Source organism: Hydra vulgaris, chromosome 11, assembly GCF_038396675.1.
Source record: "Hydra vulgaris chromosome 11, alternate assembly HydraT2T_AEP".
Lineage (NCBI taxonomy): Eukaryota > Metazoa > Cnidaria > Hydrozoa > Anthoathecata > Hydridae > Hydra > Hydra vulgaris.
This window is the reverse complement of record NC_088930.1, coordinates 23,323,399-23,341,962: the sequence shown is the minus strand read 5'-3', so window position 1 is coordinate 23,341,962 and position 18,564 is coordinate 23,323,399. Positions and strand designations below refer to the sequence as shown.

Sequence of the window (18,564 nt, the reverse complement as noted above, 5' to 3'; positions counted from 1 at the left end):
TTGCATTGTTACGTCATTGAGGCAAATGTAGAGTGCTCTGTATTCCATGTAAACCCCAAGTGTTTGAGTCTATTGTGTAAATTTATTCGATTACCATCGAGAGATATTGTGCAGCTTTGTAACTGCCTTTTACCTGTCAGGAGGAACTCTGTTTTATCAGGGTTTAGTTTTATGCAATTTGAATTGCTGTATACATTACAAGTTTTTATTAAAGCTTGTGTATAAATCCAATTTGGATGTTTTTGTGAATTTATATATAAACGTATGAAAAATATAAACGTATATATAAAAGATAAAAGTCAAATTCTTGATTGGATTAAAGCTTTTACATAGTATTTTAAGTTGATCCCTATACATTGGATCAACGTTGTGTTTAGATCGAAAAAACAACTTTTTCTCTTCTTTTGCAATGTTTTTACTCTTTACCGTTGCGCTAATGTAATTTTGCTGACTATTTTTAATCACATTGCTATTAGGATTTTTATTAATATAAATACGATAAAACTAACATTGGATCAACGTTGTATTTGCATTGGAGAAAACAGCCAAAACACAACCAAACAAAGTTTTCAGTGCTATTAGTGTCAACTGCTTCAAAGAAAAATTTGGGCCAAAATGCAGAATTTAAGGCCGTTTTTTTTAAGTAGACTAAAATTTCATTAAAAGCTTAATTATCTTCTACTTTTAACTTTTCTATACCGACGTTTTTGTTTTAATTTACATTTTCTTTATTTTGCTGCCATTTCTGAAAACAATATAAGCTTTTCAAAAGTTCATCCAAGCATAGGCGGATCTAGGGTTGGGTGAAGGGGGCAGCCGCCCCGGACGCCAAATGAGAAAGGGTGCCAAATTGACCATTGAAAGAAAAAAAAAATTTTTAAGGAAATTTTTTATTTTCATTAATATTTTTATTTTTTAAATGATTTTTTTTAATAAAAATTATTTTTAAAATCTTTTTTTTTTTTCACTAATATATGAAGAGCATGTTTGATAGTATGGCAGTTTTGAGATCAATCTCAACTGGTTTGAGGTTTGCTTAGTAAGTTTACTATGATCAAAACAAAACAAAATGGCGTAAATTGAAGAATAGAAGAACAAAACTGCAAAAGTAGATAAAGAAGTGAGAAAAAATAATTTCTAAAAATGAAAAGACAGAAGGCAAGTGGATATCAAAACAGAAAAAGTGTTGCAAAAAGAGCAAAAGAAGATGCTTCATCCAAATCTTTCATGGAAACACTTGTGGAAAAACAACATTTGTTAGAAGCTAAAAAAGACTAATGTGAAAATAAACTTGTTACTACTTATAAAAAGTATATAGTATTTTCATTTTGTAGTTGCTTCAACAAATATCAATGTTACTCCTTTAAACCCTATTTCTTCTACAAGTACTGCATCAACCTCTGCTGTATTGACCGGCATCTCAGCTTCAAACAACACAGTTTTTACAAAAATTATTTCAGAAGTAGAACAAGAAGTGTGTCGTAATGGAATTTTGCAAGAGTTGCATGCAGACATAGAAAAAGATAATTATGATCAAGTCAAAGAATTAAGAAAAAACAAATCTTATCATGGTATTGGAATGTGGCCAATGACAATTTTCTCATCTTTTCGAGATGCAATGGTACAAATTGGAGCACAGACATTGCAAAATAAAAACTTCCCTTTCCCAACTGATGAAGAAAAAAAGAGAACATTGTCTAAGAAATAGTTTATACGTACACTTCAAAATGGACAAAAAGTCTTACAAACATGGTTATGTTACTCTCCTACAAAAAATGCTTTATTTTGTTTCTGCTGCTGCCTATTTAATCGAGAATCTAATTCCTCTACAAGAAGCAGCTTTGATCCTGAAAAAAAGTATTTCACACTGGAAGAAACTTAATCCACGAATTCCAAGTCATGAGGGATGCTCCGCTTATCGTTCGGCATTTTTAAAGTGGAATTGGAAAGAGGCTTCAAAAATCAGCTTCAGATACAAGTCACTAGAGCTGCTCAGAAATGGAAGCAAGTTTTAGAGCGTGTTACTGCAGCAATTCAAATGCTTGCACAGCAAAATTTAGTATTAGAAGGTCATAACGAGTTTCTACAATCAGATAAAAACTCTGGAAATTTCATTGTTCTTATGAAGTTTCAAGCCAAATTTGACCCATTCATGAAAGAACATTTAGAATCAGTCAGCTCAAAATCTGGTTCTTTATCATATTTCTCTCATGGAATTTAAAATGAACTTATTATTCTGCTTGGTTCAAAAGTACGTAAACCTATAATACTTAATGTAAAATATGCGAATCATTACCGTTCAATCAATATAATTGTTCAACATGTGATGAATCAGGAGCGGCATCATTTTTGATACCGCTCCTGATTCATCACATGTTGAACAATTGCCTCAAATTATTAGATATGTTGATATTGAAAGAGGCAAAGTCACAGTGAAAGGAGCTTTTCTAGATTTCATTCAAATTCATGGTAAATAGGCTGAAGCGATTACAACGGAAATAACAAAAAAGCTTAATTTAGGTAGATTGAATTTTCAAGACTGCAGGGACCAATCCTATGATAATCAAGAAACAATGGCAGGAGCTAATTCTGGAGTTCAAAAACAAATATTAGACTTGAACTCATATTTGTTATAACAACTCATTGAACTCATACTTGTTATAACAACTCATTGAAATCATATTTGTTATAACAATATTTGTTCCTTACAAGAACCACTCTTTAAATTTGGTTGGAGTCCATGTTGCATATGTAAGTATTTAGTAAAACTGTTACTTTTTTTGGCACATTGGAAAAATTATTTGTTTTTTTCTCATCATCAACTCATAGATGGGAAGTTTTGAAGGAATATATACAAGATATAGTTCAAAAGCAGCTGCTGTTACCTCCATATCAACTCAACTTGAGGAGGTGTTAGCAGCTTTAGAAATGTTACGTGATTCTTCTGGAGAAACGCTTGACTCACGAGGTGATGCTGGGCTTATTCTTTCTGTCATTCAAAGGTTTGAGTTATGGCTCTTTTGTACTTCTGGTTTGAAATACTTCCTTCAATTGACCAAATTCAAAAGTGCTTACAAAGGAAAAAAATTACTTTCAATCAAGCCTTAATTCAATTTGGTGCTTTGACTGATAAAATTGAAATTTGGAGAAATGCATTATGCACCTCATCCATTACAAAAACTGAGGTAATGTGCGAAAAATGGGATATTACCGTGGAACATAGAATTCGAAAAAGGCGTCTCATGTCAGGAGAAACTGCTTCAGATGCCGATTTAAATGCTCAGCAAGAAATGGATTGATGTATGAAAGAAATGTTGGACAAACTTGATATTGAAATTTCTAACCGATTTTCAAAGTTAAGAGTTTTAAATGAACGATTTGGCTTTCTGTGCTCCATTGAGTCTGTCATTAACATACCAAATTGGGAAACTAATAAGGCAGAAATGGAAAACCTTCATAAAAAATGTTTTATTCTTGCCTCTTGGTACTCTAATGATCTTAATGGCAATAAATTTTTTGATGACTTTAAAGGTATTGTCTCTCTTAGTAGTGCTAAACTGCAAGAAAAAATGGACTTCTCTCCAATAGGGCTCCTTACCTACATTTCATTTTTGGGACTTAAATCATTTAAGACTTTCGCTACTGCTTTACAGATATTTATAACTTTAACAGTCTCAGTTGCATCATGTGAACGATCTTTCAGTAAGTTAAAACTAATTAAATCGTATTTGCATAAATTTGCTTCTGAAAATGATTTCTATGATATCCTTCAGGATTTTGCAACTATAAAATCAAGAAAAATACAATTTTAGCTGAAACACCTGTGCTCTATTGACTGTATGCTACAAAGTATATTATAATAATAAATGTGCAATGTATATTCATTTATTCATTTGTCACTTATTCACTTTAAAGGAATACTAATTTTTTTGTGTGCGAGGAAGGAGGGGGAGAGAGGGCGCCAATTTCTCTATTTGCAATGTGGGGCGAAATTCTTAGATCCGCCACTGCACCCAAGAGTTTGGCAAATGCAAAATGTAACAAGATAAAGAGGCAACTGTTGGTAAATACGGAATGCGTTTTTTATTTTTGCAAACTACTAGCAAAAGGCTGCAGTTTTAGAAATTTAACGTGTGTTGTTTAAATTACAAAAAAAAACTATATATATCTATCTATGTATATATAAATATCTATATATAATGAGACAGCACTCATTGTGATGGTTTACCATTCGCCGTTTAAATTATACAAATTATTCGCGAATGTTTTTTAATATTTAAAGCATCAAAAACAAATGGTTGTAAAGTCTGGTAACAGTACTCAACAAAAATGTAGGACTAGCTAGGAAAAGGACAAAGGTTGAAATAAAACGTTGAATAAGCTTGTTATTTTAAATTCAAAGTGTTCACCAAAGTGCTGTAAGAAAATAGCTGATACCAATCAATCAGTTCGATAAAAAATTTTACAATCGAGGTCATTTACAAATAAAAATTAATGGAAGCGAGTAACTATGTTCGAAAGATGTGAAAAATTTTAAATTCTGATTTTAAAACTAATTAAATTAAACTAATTAAACCAGAACTAGTTAAATTATTAATTCAAAAGCTGAAAAATATTACCTCGCAATTTTTGATCAGCCGTATAGCTAGAAATAAAAATCAGACTGAAGAAGTAATTTAAATCTTATTTCTGTTGTTTTTATAACGAGAATTTATTATTTCTGAGAACTGGTTTATTAATATTATTTAAAAGAATTTACAATAAAAAGTTAGAATAAAACGCTTCTACAAATCGATCGGCGACGGATGTTTTGCTTAAATTGAAAATTTAAAACAAAGAATTTAGATGATCTTTAAAAATAAACTCTCAAAAGATCATTTTTAGCAATTTGTCAATACTCACGGCATAATTTTAAAGTAAAAAAGTATGATAAAGTGGGTATCGCATATACCGAATAAGTGGCGTTACGGCCTTGATTTTAATGCTTTCAAATAGCGAATAGCAAAACTGAACAAGTTTTTTTTATAAAAGAAATAAAATAAAAATATCAAGTGTTGGAATCAGTTTCATTATTTACTTTTTAGACAACTCAGGGTAAACTTTTTTTTTTTTTGCATCAAGCGACTCGTAAAAGTTGTTTTATCAACATTTCAACTAAATAAATACACAAAAATCAATATATAAATATATAATACAGCATGTCAACAAACAGTGCTTTATATGTTCCTCATGGTATTTGCTCTCCTCTTATTTCGCCTATACCTCATGAAGCAGATGAAATAAAAAGTGCCGAATCTCGAGTAAGTCGAGAACGACTTCCTCGCTCTTTATCTGACGAAAGGTTCTATACTTCAAACGACGATAAAGTTGAATGGGAGCGTTCTATTGACGAAGAAAGCAAGGAAGTTAACAAAGAAACTTGTAAATGCTTACAAATAAACACAAATTTATTACTTTATAAGGTTTTTTATTTTCTCTTTTACGGCGCTATTGGATCACTCTTTCCTTACTTAGCCGTGTTTTACAAACAGTTATACTTATCTGCTAAACAAGTTGGTTTTTTAATTGGGGTTCGTCCTTTTATTCAAATGTGTGCTGTTCCATTATGGGGAGCTCTTGCAGACACTTATGACGTCAAAAAATATATTTTATTAATGTCAATAGCATCTTGGTTGATCACAAACTACAGCATATCAATTGTAAGAACTCCATTAGAAATTGCTTGCAATATTAACAGCACATTATTTATTCCTAAAGAGGTGAATAAGTTAGTAAAAGCAAATAAATTTCCTCCGGATAATCTTTTGACTCTTAAAAATACGTCACTAAATTACATTTATAACAAAAAAAACTCAACCAGAAAAGAAATCTTAAAAGAAGTTGGAAATATGACTTACAAAAGTGAAAGAGAAAAAAGAAAAACAAACAATGGTTTTGAATTAGTAACAATATTTAGAAATTTACTTGAAAAAATGGTTGTTACTCGAAAAATTAGAAACTCGTTAGATGATTTTAATTCGACTGAAAGTCAAGATAGTGAACGTCACCGAATAATAGCAGCTGATGAACTTGAAGGTGAATTTGACTCATTAAATACGGATGAAGAGTACCCATGGCCTTTAGGTAACGTAGTTACATTTTTATTTGTGTTAAATGTTACAAATTGCTAATGCGATAGTAAACATTAGAACATATATATTTTTTATATTTTTTTGCAGATAGTATTGAAAAAAAGCCCAACAAAAAAGAAGAAGACGCGGTCAAGAGAGATTCTATGAAAATTTTTATTGTTTTAATTGTGATAACTTTAATTGGAACCTTGCTAGCATCACCTGCTGCAACTCTAGCTGACACAGCAACTCTAGAAAATCTAGGTAACTATCACCAAAACACAATTTACAAAAATAAAAAATTAGGTTATTTATATACAATATATAAAAGAATTACGTTATTTTAGATTCATGCCCTGAAAAGACAACCGGGTGAAAGCCGGACCTCCACTTCTGAATAAGCCTCAAAATAACCAAATATCAAAAAAAAAAAAAATATTTAAAAATACTGAAAAATTTACAGAAATACAAAGAATTAATTGATAGAACTGATGTATGAAAGAAATGTTGGACAAATTCACTGACACTACATTTCCCTACAAAATACTTTGAATGTCCAGCGCAGAGAACATAAAAGTTCATTATCATTATACTTAATATCTTAAGTAAATCTTTATTGTCAGCACTCAAGGATTTATTTTCATGGCTTTTAATATATAGAAAACAAAACAATTTTACATAATAATGAAATATTCCAGGCAGCTGATCTACATTAGAAATAACAGAGTAAATAACAGTATCAATATTATTATTATTTTATCATTTATTTAAAACAAGTTTATAATATATTCACGTTACAGTATAAACTCGTTTACGATATTTTTCATTTACAACTCGAATAAAGTCAAAACGTTTTGAGACAAAGTCAATTAATTCTTGGTTTTCGACAAATAAAACAATTTACTTACGTAAGTTGCATAAATTTTGTTAAAATTGATTTTTTTGCAAGTAGTTTATAAACCTAAAATTTCTAAAAATTTAAACTACAACAATTTAAACAACAAATTTAAAACATTTTGTGCGTGTGCAACCACGTTCCCGGTAGCGTTCACTTGTTTCTCCTCGACTGGGAGTAGCCCCCCGTCTTTACTAATTTAACAGCATAGTTAAGAAACTAACTATTAATTTTTTTTTTTTGAGATGAGAAGGGAGGGAAGTTAGAGGATGAGCAAATTAATGCAAGGGTTAGAACTTATAAAACATGCTCATAAAAAAAACATTCAAATATTATTTCTTTTTCTTGTAAACTATTTGTTATTATTATTGATGCTTTAGTTTATTGTTGATTTTTTACAAGTTTATAATAAAAGTTTATAAAAAAAAGCAAAAGTTGTAATTATATTATTAAATGTCAATCATTAACCAACTAAAAACAAAGTTAATACAATTCCTTTTTAGGCGAAGAAACTTATCTTTATGGATTTCAAAGACTGTGGGGAGCGTTTGGCTGGGGTCTAAGTGCATTTGTTGTTGGTGCCGTTGTGAGTGGTGTACAAAACATATTTTGCGCACAAGGACGCCACGTCGATTATATCTTATCATTTTACGTCTATGCTTCTATGATGGGATTAGCTTTTATAACAGCTTTTTTTTTTAAATTTAAACTACTCGAAGAGCGTGCACCTTACACAGAATCACTTTGGGAAGCAATTAAATTGTTTAGTGATGTGCAACATGCTTGCTTTGTTATAACTCTTTTATTATCGGGAGCCGCTTTAGGATTTATTCATACATTTTTGTTTTGGCACTTACATGATATTGGAGGAACGCAGTTATTGTTTAGTGTCATTTCTGCCGTTCAGTGCACGTCTGAGGTTCTTATGTACTTAGTTTCTGGATATATAATGTTAAATATAGGTTGCGATAATCTTTTTTACATTGGAATAGCTGCCAATGTTATCCGATTATTTGCGTACTCTTTTACAAACCAACCGTTATATTCGATTCCTCTTGAAATATTACAAGGAGTATCTTCTGCATCAATTTGGACGGCGTCAGTTTGTTATATTGGATTAATTCCTGGTACCCCAGTAACACTGCAAGCTTTACTTCATGGTGTTTACTGGGGCTTAGGACATGGGGGAGGAGGGATACTAGGAGGAGTATTGGTCAGTTACATAGGCTCCCACTCCACTTTTCTTGTATATGGTTGTATATGTCTTTCAAATTTAGCAATACTAATGTTGCTTAAGTATTGGGCTAAAATTATAAACTTATTAGGTAGTTACACATATGTAGAGAATATACCTTCAGGGACGTATATACTAGCTCATCCTCGTGGTGTCGAAGAAGCTAAATCTTTTTCAGATAAAGAGACATAAATATAAACAAAATATATGTTTTTTTATTTACAATAGGATTATTTCTCCAACCCACACACAGTTTTTTTTAGTTATAAACTCTTTTAAAAGTAAATAATTGTCCTGAATATAATCAAAAGACACCAGAAAATTTTAAAATTTTGCCTGCGTTTAAAACTCTAATTTATTTTATTTATGGCGTTTTCATGATTAAAACCGTAAGCATCTAATAAAGGTATATAGGTAGTTGAGTCTAACCGCGTTGTTTTTATGTATATATTTTGAAATTTTGTTTATATATTGCACTTTATATAATCTTTTGAATACTGGTTGTTTGCTTTATATTCCTAAGGATATTTATTTTTATATATATTAATAAATAATAAATCTTTTGTAAATTTAGTAAACTTTTCTTAAATTCAGTAAAAGTTTTTATTAAACAAAACACTATTTGACCGAAAAAGTATTGAGCTGGCTATTGTTTCAACTCTTTAATTATTTGGTACTCTAAGATTTCTTATTTAATAATTCTGAACTACAAAATACATTTTAGCAAATTTATTGGCGTCCGGATGAAGAGAAAAAATGGGACACTTGTCCATCAAAGAATAAATCGTCGGTATACAAGGGAAATGCACTAAGTTCAAAAACATAATTTTGAGATAACGGTCAAGTAATTTCTTGCGTAATAGTCAAAATAATACGTTTTTGTGTAATAGTTGAAATAAAAAATCTCAATAAGTCATTAATAATTGATTTATTAAAATTGTGTGGTATATAAAACGATATAGAATTTAAAATACTAAATAGTGGTATAAATAACTCCATACTGCCAAAGATTGACTTAGTGCCGTTCCCCTAGATACCGACAAAATAATGTTATACCTTATAAAAAAGTAATATATAAGTTAAAACATGCTTGCTAATAAATAATTAATAAAAATAAAAGACTTTAAAATGATTAAAAATTTCTTTGCCAACTCATTTCCTAATAAAACCAAATTTCATCAGTAACGAATTTCATCAACGTTTTCAGTGTAATGCGCTAAAGCTATTAAGTGTAAAATAAATACTGTCGAGTAAAACGTACAGCTTTTAACATTTTTTCTAGTAAGTGACCGGGGCCCCGGCCCCGGCTAAAAACAGAAGTTTTTGCAAACCCGGCCCCGGCCCTGACTAAACAAACACAATTTGCAGGGTTACTAGCCGGGGCTGGATTTTTGATAATGATGATGATGATGTAGAGATAATGATGATGATGATGATGATGATGATGATGATGATGATGATGATGATGATGATGATGATGATGATGATGATGATGATGATGATGATGATGATGATGATGATGATGATGATGATGATGATGATGATGATGATGGTGATGATGATGATGACGATGAGATGATATATATATACCTTTATATAAAATATATCATGAATTTTAAATAACAATAATATATTTATAAGGAATATCAATAGTAATGCAGCCCCGGTCACAAACCCAGCCCCGGCCCCGGCTATGTTTTATCAAACCCGGCCCCGGTCAAATACCAACCCCAGTCGCTTACTAATTCTTTCCTAATCATATTTAAACTTGTGATTTTCTGCAAAAAGTATTTTGTGCCCGTGTATTCAAACTCTGCATAATATTTATTTTCTTCATCAGTTCTGGAAAAAAGATTTGTTAGCAAAATCAAAAAAAATGATATGTTTAAAAAGGATTAAACTATTTCGAGTAATATTACAGAAATGAAAACGGAATTTATCAATCATTTACATTTATTGACAATAGCTTTAATGAAAAAAAAGAGCATTACCCAAAAAATGGCATAATTATTCTATATGAAAATGGCATAATTATTCTATATAAAAATGGCATAATTATTCTATATAAAAATGGCATAGTTATTCTATATAAAAAGATATGCTCTTTTTATTATCTTTTATCTTTTGAAGATGCAATTGAAAATAATTATTAAAAAACTAAAGTTGTAGTTGTGATTGCAAATATAAATAACAAAGTTTTTTTAAAGATAATTTTTTTTTTGAAATACCAAATTACATTGTAAAATGTATGTTGGTATCTTTTTTTTTAGTTAATTATTTTTTAGTTATTTTAATTTTTTTAGTTATTTAGGTGCTCGAAGAAGTCAAACGGTCTTATCAAAAAACTCCACAGAATAGCATTTAACCACGAAGTTCACGCCTCCTTTCTTACCAATGATGTATGGTCAGAGAATATGTCCAGGGCTGACTTTGAACCACGGACAGCCAGAGCTCCAACAACTACACCACAGCTGCTAGTGTCTAATAAGTACGTACACAATAAAACCACTTTTTTCAGACTCCCCTCCCTTGATGTACGCACCTGTAATAGCCATCGTTGGCCCAAAGTAGTATGCTAGCTGAGATCATTTATTTTAAAATCAAAGCCTTTCTATATAAAATCAGGGTGATTTTCCAAATTTAATTATTACGTAGTTTATGAAAAAACGCATTGAATTTTTCTTATGATATCTCTGAATGACGTAACTTTAGATTTATTGAGCAGTTTATTCAATCATCTCTTGAATAATCTTTATATAAATTTATCTCAATTGCAAATATTTAAAAGTTTCAATTATTTCAATCAATCAAATTAAACCAAAAAATTTATTGCTTTTGGTAGGGGTCAATGCATAATTACGCAGTGCCAAAAATAGCCATTTTTTAAACACCCACTCACGTTTGGTCACAATTCCCTAGACTCACTGAAAATCACAAGCATAGCGTAAACATAAAAAAAAAAATTTATAAAATACATAACCAAAAGTTTTATTAGGTATAAGTATCGTTAACATGCTATGAATTTTATAAAATTTAATAAGAGTACACGAAAAACAGTATGCAAAAACAGTATAATAGCATTGTTATTAAATCAACAAACAAAAATTAAAAATTGAAAAAATTATATTTAATAAAAGATATAAAGATTTTAAGATAATTACTCGACTAAATCGACTTTTAGTCGATTAGTAGAAAATCCATACTCGATTAAATCGACTGTTCGATTTTTCAAAGTTGTTTAATATCGACTTTCGATTTGTCGGCTTTTAGTCAATTTAGTCGAAGTCAATAACAACACTAGTTCATATTCAGTCTTACGTAATAAATTCTATTATCAAATTCATTTTTTCAATCTCCATGTCGTACACTGAAAGAAATCATACAACCTTATTGATCGGGTAAGAGAAGAAAATGTTTTGGATTAAAAATTCCCGAAGGGTCAGGAATATAACTCTGGAACACGAAGATATATAAACAATATGCAGCTATACAATTTTAAAATTTTTATAAAAATTTTAAACTATAATAAGTAGAGTAAAACCGGGTAAAACCGCACACCATATCATTCCGCGCATTGAACGAAATTATCAAATAAAAACTAAACGGATATGGCTATGAAAAAAAATAAAAATGGATTCAAATACAGAACTATCTCCTCTATTCTAATTGATAAAATTATATGCCGATTCATCTCTATTTGTTTATTTTTTTATTCAACTTAAACGGGGAGTCAAAATTTTTATATATTTTTTATCGTTGCGAACAAAATAGCGCTTAAAACGAAACTGATATAAAAATAATTTTAGCATTATCTTGTTGGAAAATTTAGTTTTAATTCTGATAATAAAATTTTTATGCAGCTTGAAAAAAAGTTAAATTAAAAATCAAAAAAGTGAAAAAACTATTTTTTCTGATAAAACCGCACACTTGATTGACTACTTAGTTTAGTTTAATTAAGCGCCTACCTTTATCTAATGAACTTAGTGTTAATTCCGGGTTAATTAAAAATGAACTATAATGTTATTTGTTAATATAATCATCTCTTACTCATTAAAAACCAGTTATTATATTATTTCTTAATATAATCATCACTCACTTAAATCAGTTTAACTCACTCACTTAACATGTCAACTAAAAATACAAAAGCATACAAGGAAGACGATATACTAGCCGCATTAACTGATATAAAAGAAAATAAAACATCACTGAGAAAAGCTGCATTCAAACATGGCGTTCCAGTCTCAACGCTTAAAGATTGCAAAAATAACAACAATAAAGGCTTCCATAGCTCAGGTACAACAACGGTACTCTCAAATGAAACAGAAAGATTGATGGTGCATGCGTTCCAATTACTTGGTGACTAGGGTTACGGTTTAACCCAAAATGAAATCCTAGAATTTGTATGTGGCTACCTTTAACGCGAAAATCAATTGCACTTGTTCAAAATTGGCAAGCCTGGTGAAGACTGTCTTTATGAAGAGATGGTCAAAAGAAATTTAAATAAGAAAAGCGGATAACTTAACATCTAAACGAGTCGCTTCTTGTACGCTAGAAATAAGTGATCGTTATTTTGAATGCGTCACCAAGCAATATCAACAGGCTGGTATAACTTCTGGGCCACATATTTGTAATTGTGATGAAACAGGTTTTTCGAGTGATAAAGGCAAAGCAATTTAGTGTGTCGAAAAGGGACAAGACGTGCATTTAAACTTACTGGCAACAATGAAAAAATTCATTGAACTGTAAACAATTGCTGCAACGCTGATGGGCATTTTGTACCACCATTTGTGATATACAAAGCCAAAAGAAACTTTCGTCCTGACTGGGCAAGAGGTAGTCCAGTCGACACCAAATATTCAATTTCAAAATCAGGTTGGATGGAGCACGATACGTTTATTGAATGGCTGATAATAGATGATCTGTATGCCCATCACAAAACTTTGGAAGTGATATACTGTGCAAAAAACACAAAATAATCTTAATTTGTCTATCAGAGCATTCTTCACATATTCTACAACCATTGGATAGAGCTGCCTATTGTCATGTCAAACAAGCATGGAAAGAAATCCTTACAAAGTATTACAAAGACTCAAAATGTAAGAATTTAGATAAAAAAAATTTTCCACCGTTGCTCAAACTGCTGTACGAGAGTGGTAAATGTTTTACACGCTTGCATACAATCGCTGGTTTCCAGTACACCGGCTTATTTCCACATATTAAAAACAGCATAAATCATAAGGCATTAGCAATCACACAAACGTTTAATCCACATTCATCAACTTTAGCAGCCTCAACAGCACCTACAACATCTTGCACAGACACAGCTTCATCATCTTCAACAGTCGCCGCAGCACATACTTCAACTACACACCGGTTACCATCTTTCTCAACTACACCAGCTTCAAGTTTTGACAGGTATCAAGCATGTGTTGAGCGTTGCAAAAACAGTATCGAGATAGAGTTGAAGCAGTTTTTTCAAGGTAGAAATCAATCGCATGTTAAGAAATCGAAGCAGTGCAACATGTCAAAACTTGGCGGAAAATGTATTGCCGAAGAAAATGTGATCGAGTTCCTCAAACAAAAAGGTGAAGAAAAAGCAACAAAGGAAGCCGTAAAAATTCTAAACTTAGCGCAAAGCGTAGACTCTCTATGCCAAGTACTCAAATGCCTGAGCATAACAATGCTGAGCAACCTCAGCAAAACAACAATGAAGAACAAGAACCAACAGTCAAACGATTAAAAGTTGCAAATGTAAAAAGTGTAGAATACAGTTACACACAGAAATGTTGCAATGCGAGCATTCGATGTGTAGGGAACGGTTGTGCAAATAAACATGTTTACCAAAGAAATATATAGTTGGAATTAAATTTTTTTGTAGCGAAAAACGTAAAAACTTCGCACTAGTTAATTATGATGAATATGGATACGGCACGGCATATGTATGATAAAAGTTTTGAAAGAGAAGTTTGTTGATGCTAAAACAGAAAAGTTAGTTTTACTTTTAGTTGATGGATTTGATTGATAACTCATACAATCTGGTATTTCATTATGGTAGGTATATACTGGTGGTAGGCAACCTAAGTTATTCAACAGGTTCTCACTATTTTGATGGTTTTCTACTATGTATAATGAATTAGAGATGTAACCTTCAGCTGGAACCTTATTAGGATCAAATGGATATATTCCACAAGCTCAAAAACCAGATTTAATATTGTCTGAGGTAACAAATTCACTCCAAGCCTTCTTAATCAATCCACAAAAAGTAGTTCTGGAAACTAGTGTCTCAGGAAAAGTAGTGATCTACCCTAATATATATATATATATATATATATATATATATATATATATATATATATATATATATATATATATATATATATATATATATATCCAAAATTTCTTTTTTAGCACAAAAAATGTAAGTATTTTAATAAACATGACAAACTTTTTAATTAATAAAACCATTTTATTAATTCTAAACAAAACAATACATGTTTCGACTCAATAGTCATCTTCAGTTGAAGTTTAATTTTTAAATTTGTTTAAATACCTCTTTAGGTGATTTTTTCAATACCAATACAAAATGTAATTATCTGTGTACAAACTATTAATTTAATTACAAAAATACAACAAAAACTATTATAAGAATAACAAGTCATACTAAAAAACAAATAGGAAGTGACGAAAGAATAGGTTAATAAAAAAAATACATAGAAAGTAATAACTAAACAGAAAGTGTCAATTGGACATGGTTGACCTGTTTGTTCATATCAGGTTTTAACCATTCTATAAACATGCTTTCTTTAAGTTTTAATTCGAACTTATTAGACTAAAATTAAACTGAAGATGACCATTGATAGTCGAAACATGTATTGTTTTGTTTAGAATTAATAAAATGGTTTTATTAATTAAAAAGTTTGTCTTGTTTATTAATATATATATATATATATATATATATATATTTTTTAAATTACGACATCTTGTATGAGATTTGAATAAATTTAATATATGAACATCAATAAATACGAATTCTCTCAATACTAATTTTTTTTATTTTATCTAAGAAATTTTCGCTAGATTATTGATACTAGCATCTTCAGCTTTAATTACAAATTATTTACTAAATTACAAACAAACGGTTACGCCACTTTTTAATGGCTTCTTTAAATTTCGCTTTAATCGGGCTTCTTTAATATTACGTAGGTATAAAAAGTATGGCGTCAAGAATTGCGTTTTTACATATTGACCATCATCTAAATTCATACCTCCATTTTTAGGTCCGCATTTGTTGAACTGAATTTCGATTGCCTCTCGAACTTTTCTTTCAAATTTGTTGGATTCTACTTTTAACGTCTTTACTTGATCCCATTTTATACTACATGAACATTTAATTTTATGATGCCTAATTGCAGATTGTTCTAATTTTTCTTCAAAAACATTTTTTTGGTGTTGTTTTGCAAAAAGCAATAGCAAATATTCAGGTTAAGCCCAATTCAAACCACGATCCAAAAATCTTAGAAAGAATATTTAAAGGATTTATTCATGGAGCTTTATCAATTTGCTTTGAAAAATTTTTAAATAAAGAAATCGATTTCCTAATAATATGTTCGCTGAAAATGGATACGAAAAGAAAAAATTACAAGACCTTGCAAATATTGTTATAAAAAAACGACACTCAAATAATGAAATAGTTTTATCTAACAACGAAGCAACCATGCCAACTATATCACTATCGTGGATCCCAATATTATAACCAAAACTTCGAAAAATCTTTAGGAAAGCAGGTTACAGGGCAGTCTTTAAATCTGCAAATCTTAAATGTTTGCTAACTTCACGCAACAAAACAAAACTACCATCAAATAGCCATCCCGGAGTATACCTAATAGAATCCGAGTGTGAACAAAATTACATCGGCGAAACAAAAATGAATATAGCAACAAGAAAAAAACAACACCAAAAAAAAGTTTTTGAAGAAAAATTAGAACAATCTGCAATTGGGCATCATAAAATTAAATGTTCATGTAGTATAAAATGGGATCAAGTGAAGACGTTAAAAGTAGAACCCAAAAAATTTGAAAGAAAAGTTCGAGAGGCAATCGAAATTCAGTTCAACAAATGCGGACCTAAAAATGGAGGTATGAATTTAGATGATGGTCAATATGTAAAAACGCAATTCTGGAAGCCATATTTTTTATACCTACGTAATATTAAAGAAGCCCAATTAAAGCGAAATTTAAAGAAGCCATTAAAAAGTGACGTTACCGTTTGTTTGTAATTTAATTAATAATTTGTAATTAAAGCTGAAGATGCTAGTATCAATAGTCTAGCGAAAATTTCTTAGATAAAATAAAAAAATTAATATTGAGAGAACTCGTATTTATTGATGCTCATATATTAAATATATATATATATATATATATATATATATATATATATATATATATATATATATATATATATATATATATATATATATATATATATATATATATATATATATATATATATATTTATATATATATATATATATTAGGGTAGGCCAAAAACAAAATTTTCCGAAAACTTCACTTGTCTGCAAAGAAACACGATCCTTTACACATAAGAATATAGATTATATTAAAAAAATTATATAAAAACATTATTGAGTGCTGTCGAATTTGATTTGATTATTTTCATTTTTAAACCTAAAATACGTCAAAATTGAAATTTTGTAGGAAAGACTTTCCACTTAGTTGAACAATATTTTTTAATTAATCGAACAATAATAGTTTTTATTTCTATAAAAAATGTTTGTTAAAAACAATATTTTTTCATTAAAATACTTAATTATCTTCTAATGCAGGATATTTTATCCTATATTAAAAGTGTTATAAAAGCAGTTATTTGTACTGCGCTAAATCAGCAAATAACCGCTTCTTATTTATATTGCCAACAATTTTTTTATGATTTTCGACCTCGTTAAAAAAATCGTTTCGTACAGCTTCATCCTAAAGAATAGAAATATTTCAATCATTAAAAACATTATTTCAACCTGTTTTAAATGTTTTGTTTTGTTTGTGTTGATTTTTTTTCTAAATTATAAATTAATTTTCTGGTATACCTTTGTTAGTATTTGAAGGTAATCGGAACACAATTTGGTTCCTCTCTCATCCGCGTCGTTAGTTACCTTTAGTTAGTATTCTCGTCCCATTTCGATGAAGGAGTTTTGAGCCATTTTCCATCATCTCTTAAGTTGTGAAAAATCAACCAAGATTTTTTCCCAATGTAAGAAAATATTTCAGAATTTTTTTTAATTAATGGAAGTTGTTTTACCGCAATTGATACCAAGTGGTTTTCCATAATCTGATATTTTTTTGCAGTTCTTTGTTTATCATTTAGAGAAAGTTTATTTAATAATAAACTTAGTACAGACACCTGTTGGGTTATATACCAAAAGTGTCTGATTAAAACTTGTCAGGCTTTTTCAGCGGCCACACAGAAGTTTGGTATACTTTTAAGAGTTTCTAGGTTGTTTAACAACTCTATATCATTAACTTGTGCATCACTAGCTTTTGATGCTTCTAACCAAGCTTTAATGAAAATGGCTGAGCTGAAAGTCAAAAATATTTTTAAGATGCCTAAATCAGATTCCATTAATTCATCTTTAAAGATTAACATCTTTAGTGCGTACAGTAAATGCGCCATCCATCTGACATGATGACTAGCGCCATAATTTTTTTTGTTTCTTGGGGTTCTCTCTACCTAATAGAAAAATTGATAATTCTGCAGCTTCTTTAAAATCAGGGTTGTGGAGTTGGAGTCGCGGAGTTGCAACGTTTTTAGCAGAGCTGGAGTCGGAGTTGCTAAACGAAATCCCGACTCCGACTCGAATAGTAAAACTTCTCGGTATTGCAAGTGCATGTACAAAATATTCAGTTAATCTTAAATTCATATTAAACCTTCAAATAACTTTTCATAAATTTGGCTAAATCACGTAATATTTTTTAAAGAATTCAAAGAGTTTTTCAAAAATTTTGATTTGGAGTCGGAGTTGGAGTCGAAGTCGGAGTCGTATACGGAAAATTTCAACGATTGGAGTCGGAGTTGGTACTTTTTTTTACGACTCCACATCCCTGTTTTTAATCGTCTCGTGCGTGATGCTTAGATTGTAACACATTCTCTAAAATATTGCGAGTATCGTTTGCTTTTTTTTTTTAAGAAAGGATTTTCAAGATTAAGGGTCCAATTAGAAATTTTGAGAGGAATATTTTCAGAGTTAAGCCATACCTTTTTAAATATTTAAAACTCTATATTATCATCAGATGTTGTCTCCTTTTGAAATAAAG

The 18,564-nt window shown here is 30.0% G+C and overlaps 2 protein-coding genes across 2 annotated transcripts; both read left to right on the top strand.

Annotated features, from left to right (window-relative positions):
• Nucleotides 1-3,311: 3,311 nt before the first annotated feature.
• On the top strand, nucleotides 3,312-3,812 carry LOC136086934 (uncharacterized). The gene has a single exon (XM_065809434.1). It carries the CDS (start codon nucleotides 3,312-3,314, stop codon nucleotides 3,810-3,812), a length of 501 nt encoding a protein of 166 aa, XP_065665506.1.
• Nucleotides 3,813-4,905: 1,093 nt separating this feature from the next.
• LOC100215354 (major facilitator superfamily domain-containing protein 6) lies at nucleotides 4,906-8,464 on the top strand. Its single transcript, XM_065810495.1, has 3 exons — nucleotides 4,906-6,123; nucleotides 6,219-6,374; nucleotides 7,509-8,464. Exons 1-3 carry the CDS (start codon nucleotides 5,199-5,201, stop codon nucleotides 8,429-8,431), a joined length of 2,004 nt encoding a protein of 667 aa, XP_065666567.1. The 5' UTR covers nucleotides 4,906-5,198; the 3' UTR covers nucleotides 8,432-8,464.
• The last annotated feature ends 10,100 nt before the right edge of the window (nucleotides 8,465-18,564 follow it).

Excerpts from the sequence above, each read along its gene's own strand:
- LOC136086934 (XM_065809434.1), top strand. The coding sequence starts at position 3,312 with ATGTTGGACAAACTTGATATTGAAATTTCTAACCGATTTTCAAAGTTA.
- LOC100215354 (XM_065810495.1), top strand. The coding sequence starts at position 5,199 with ATGTCAACAAACAGTGCTTTATATGTTCCTCATGGTATTTGCTCTCCT. Across the intron at positions 6,124-6,218 it reads AGAGTACCCATGGCCTTTAG|ATAGTATTGAAAAAAAGCCC; the intron begins GTAACGTAGTTA and ends ATTTTTTTGCAG. Across the intron at positions 6,375-7,508 it reads AGCAACTCTAGAAAATCTAG|GCGAAGAAACTTATCTTTAT; the intron begins GTAACTATCACC and ends ATTCCTTTTTAG.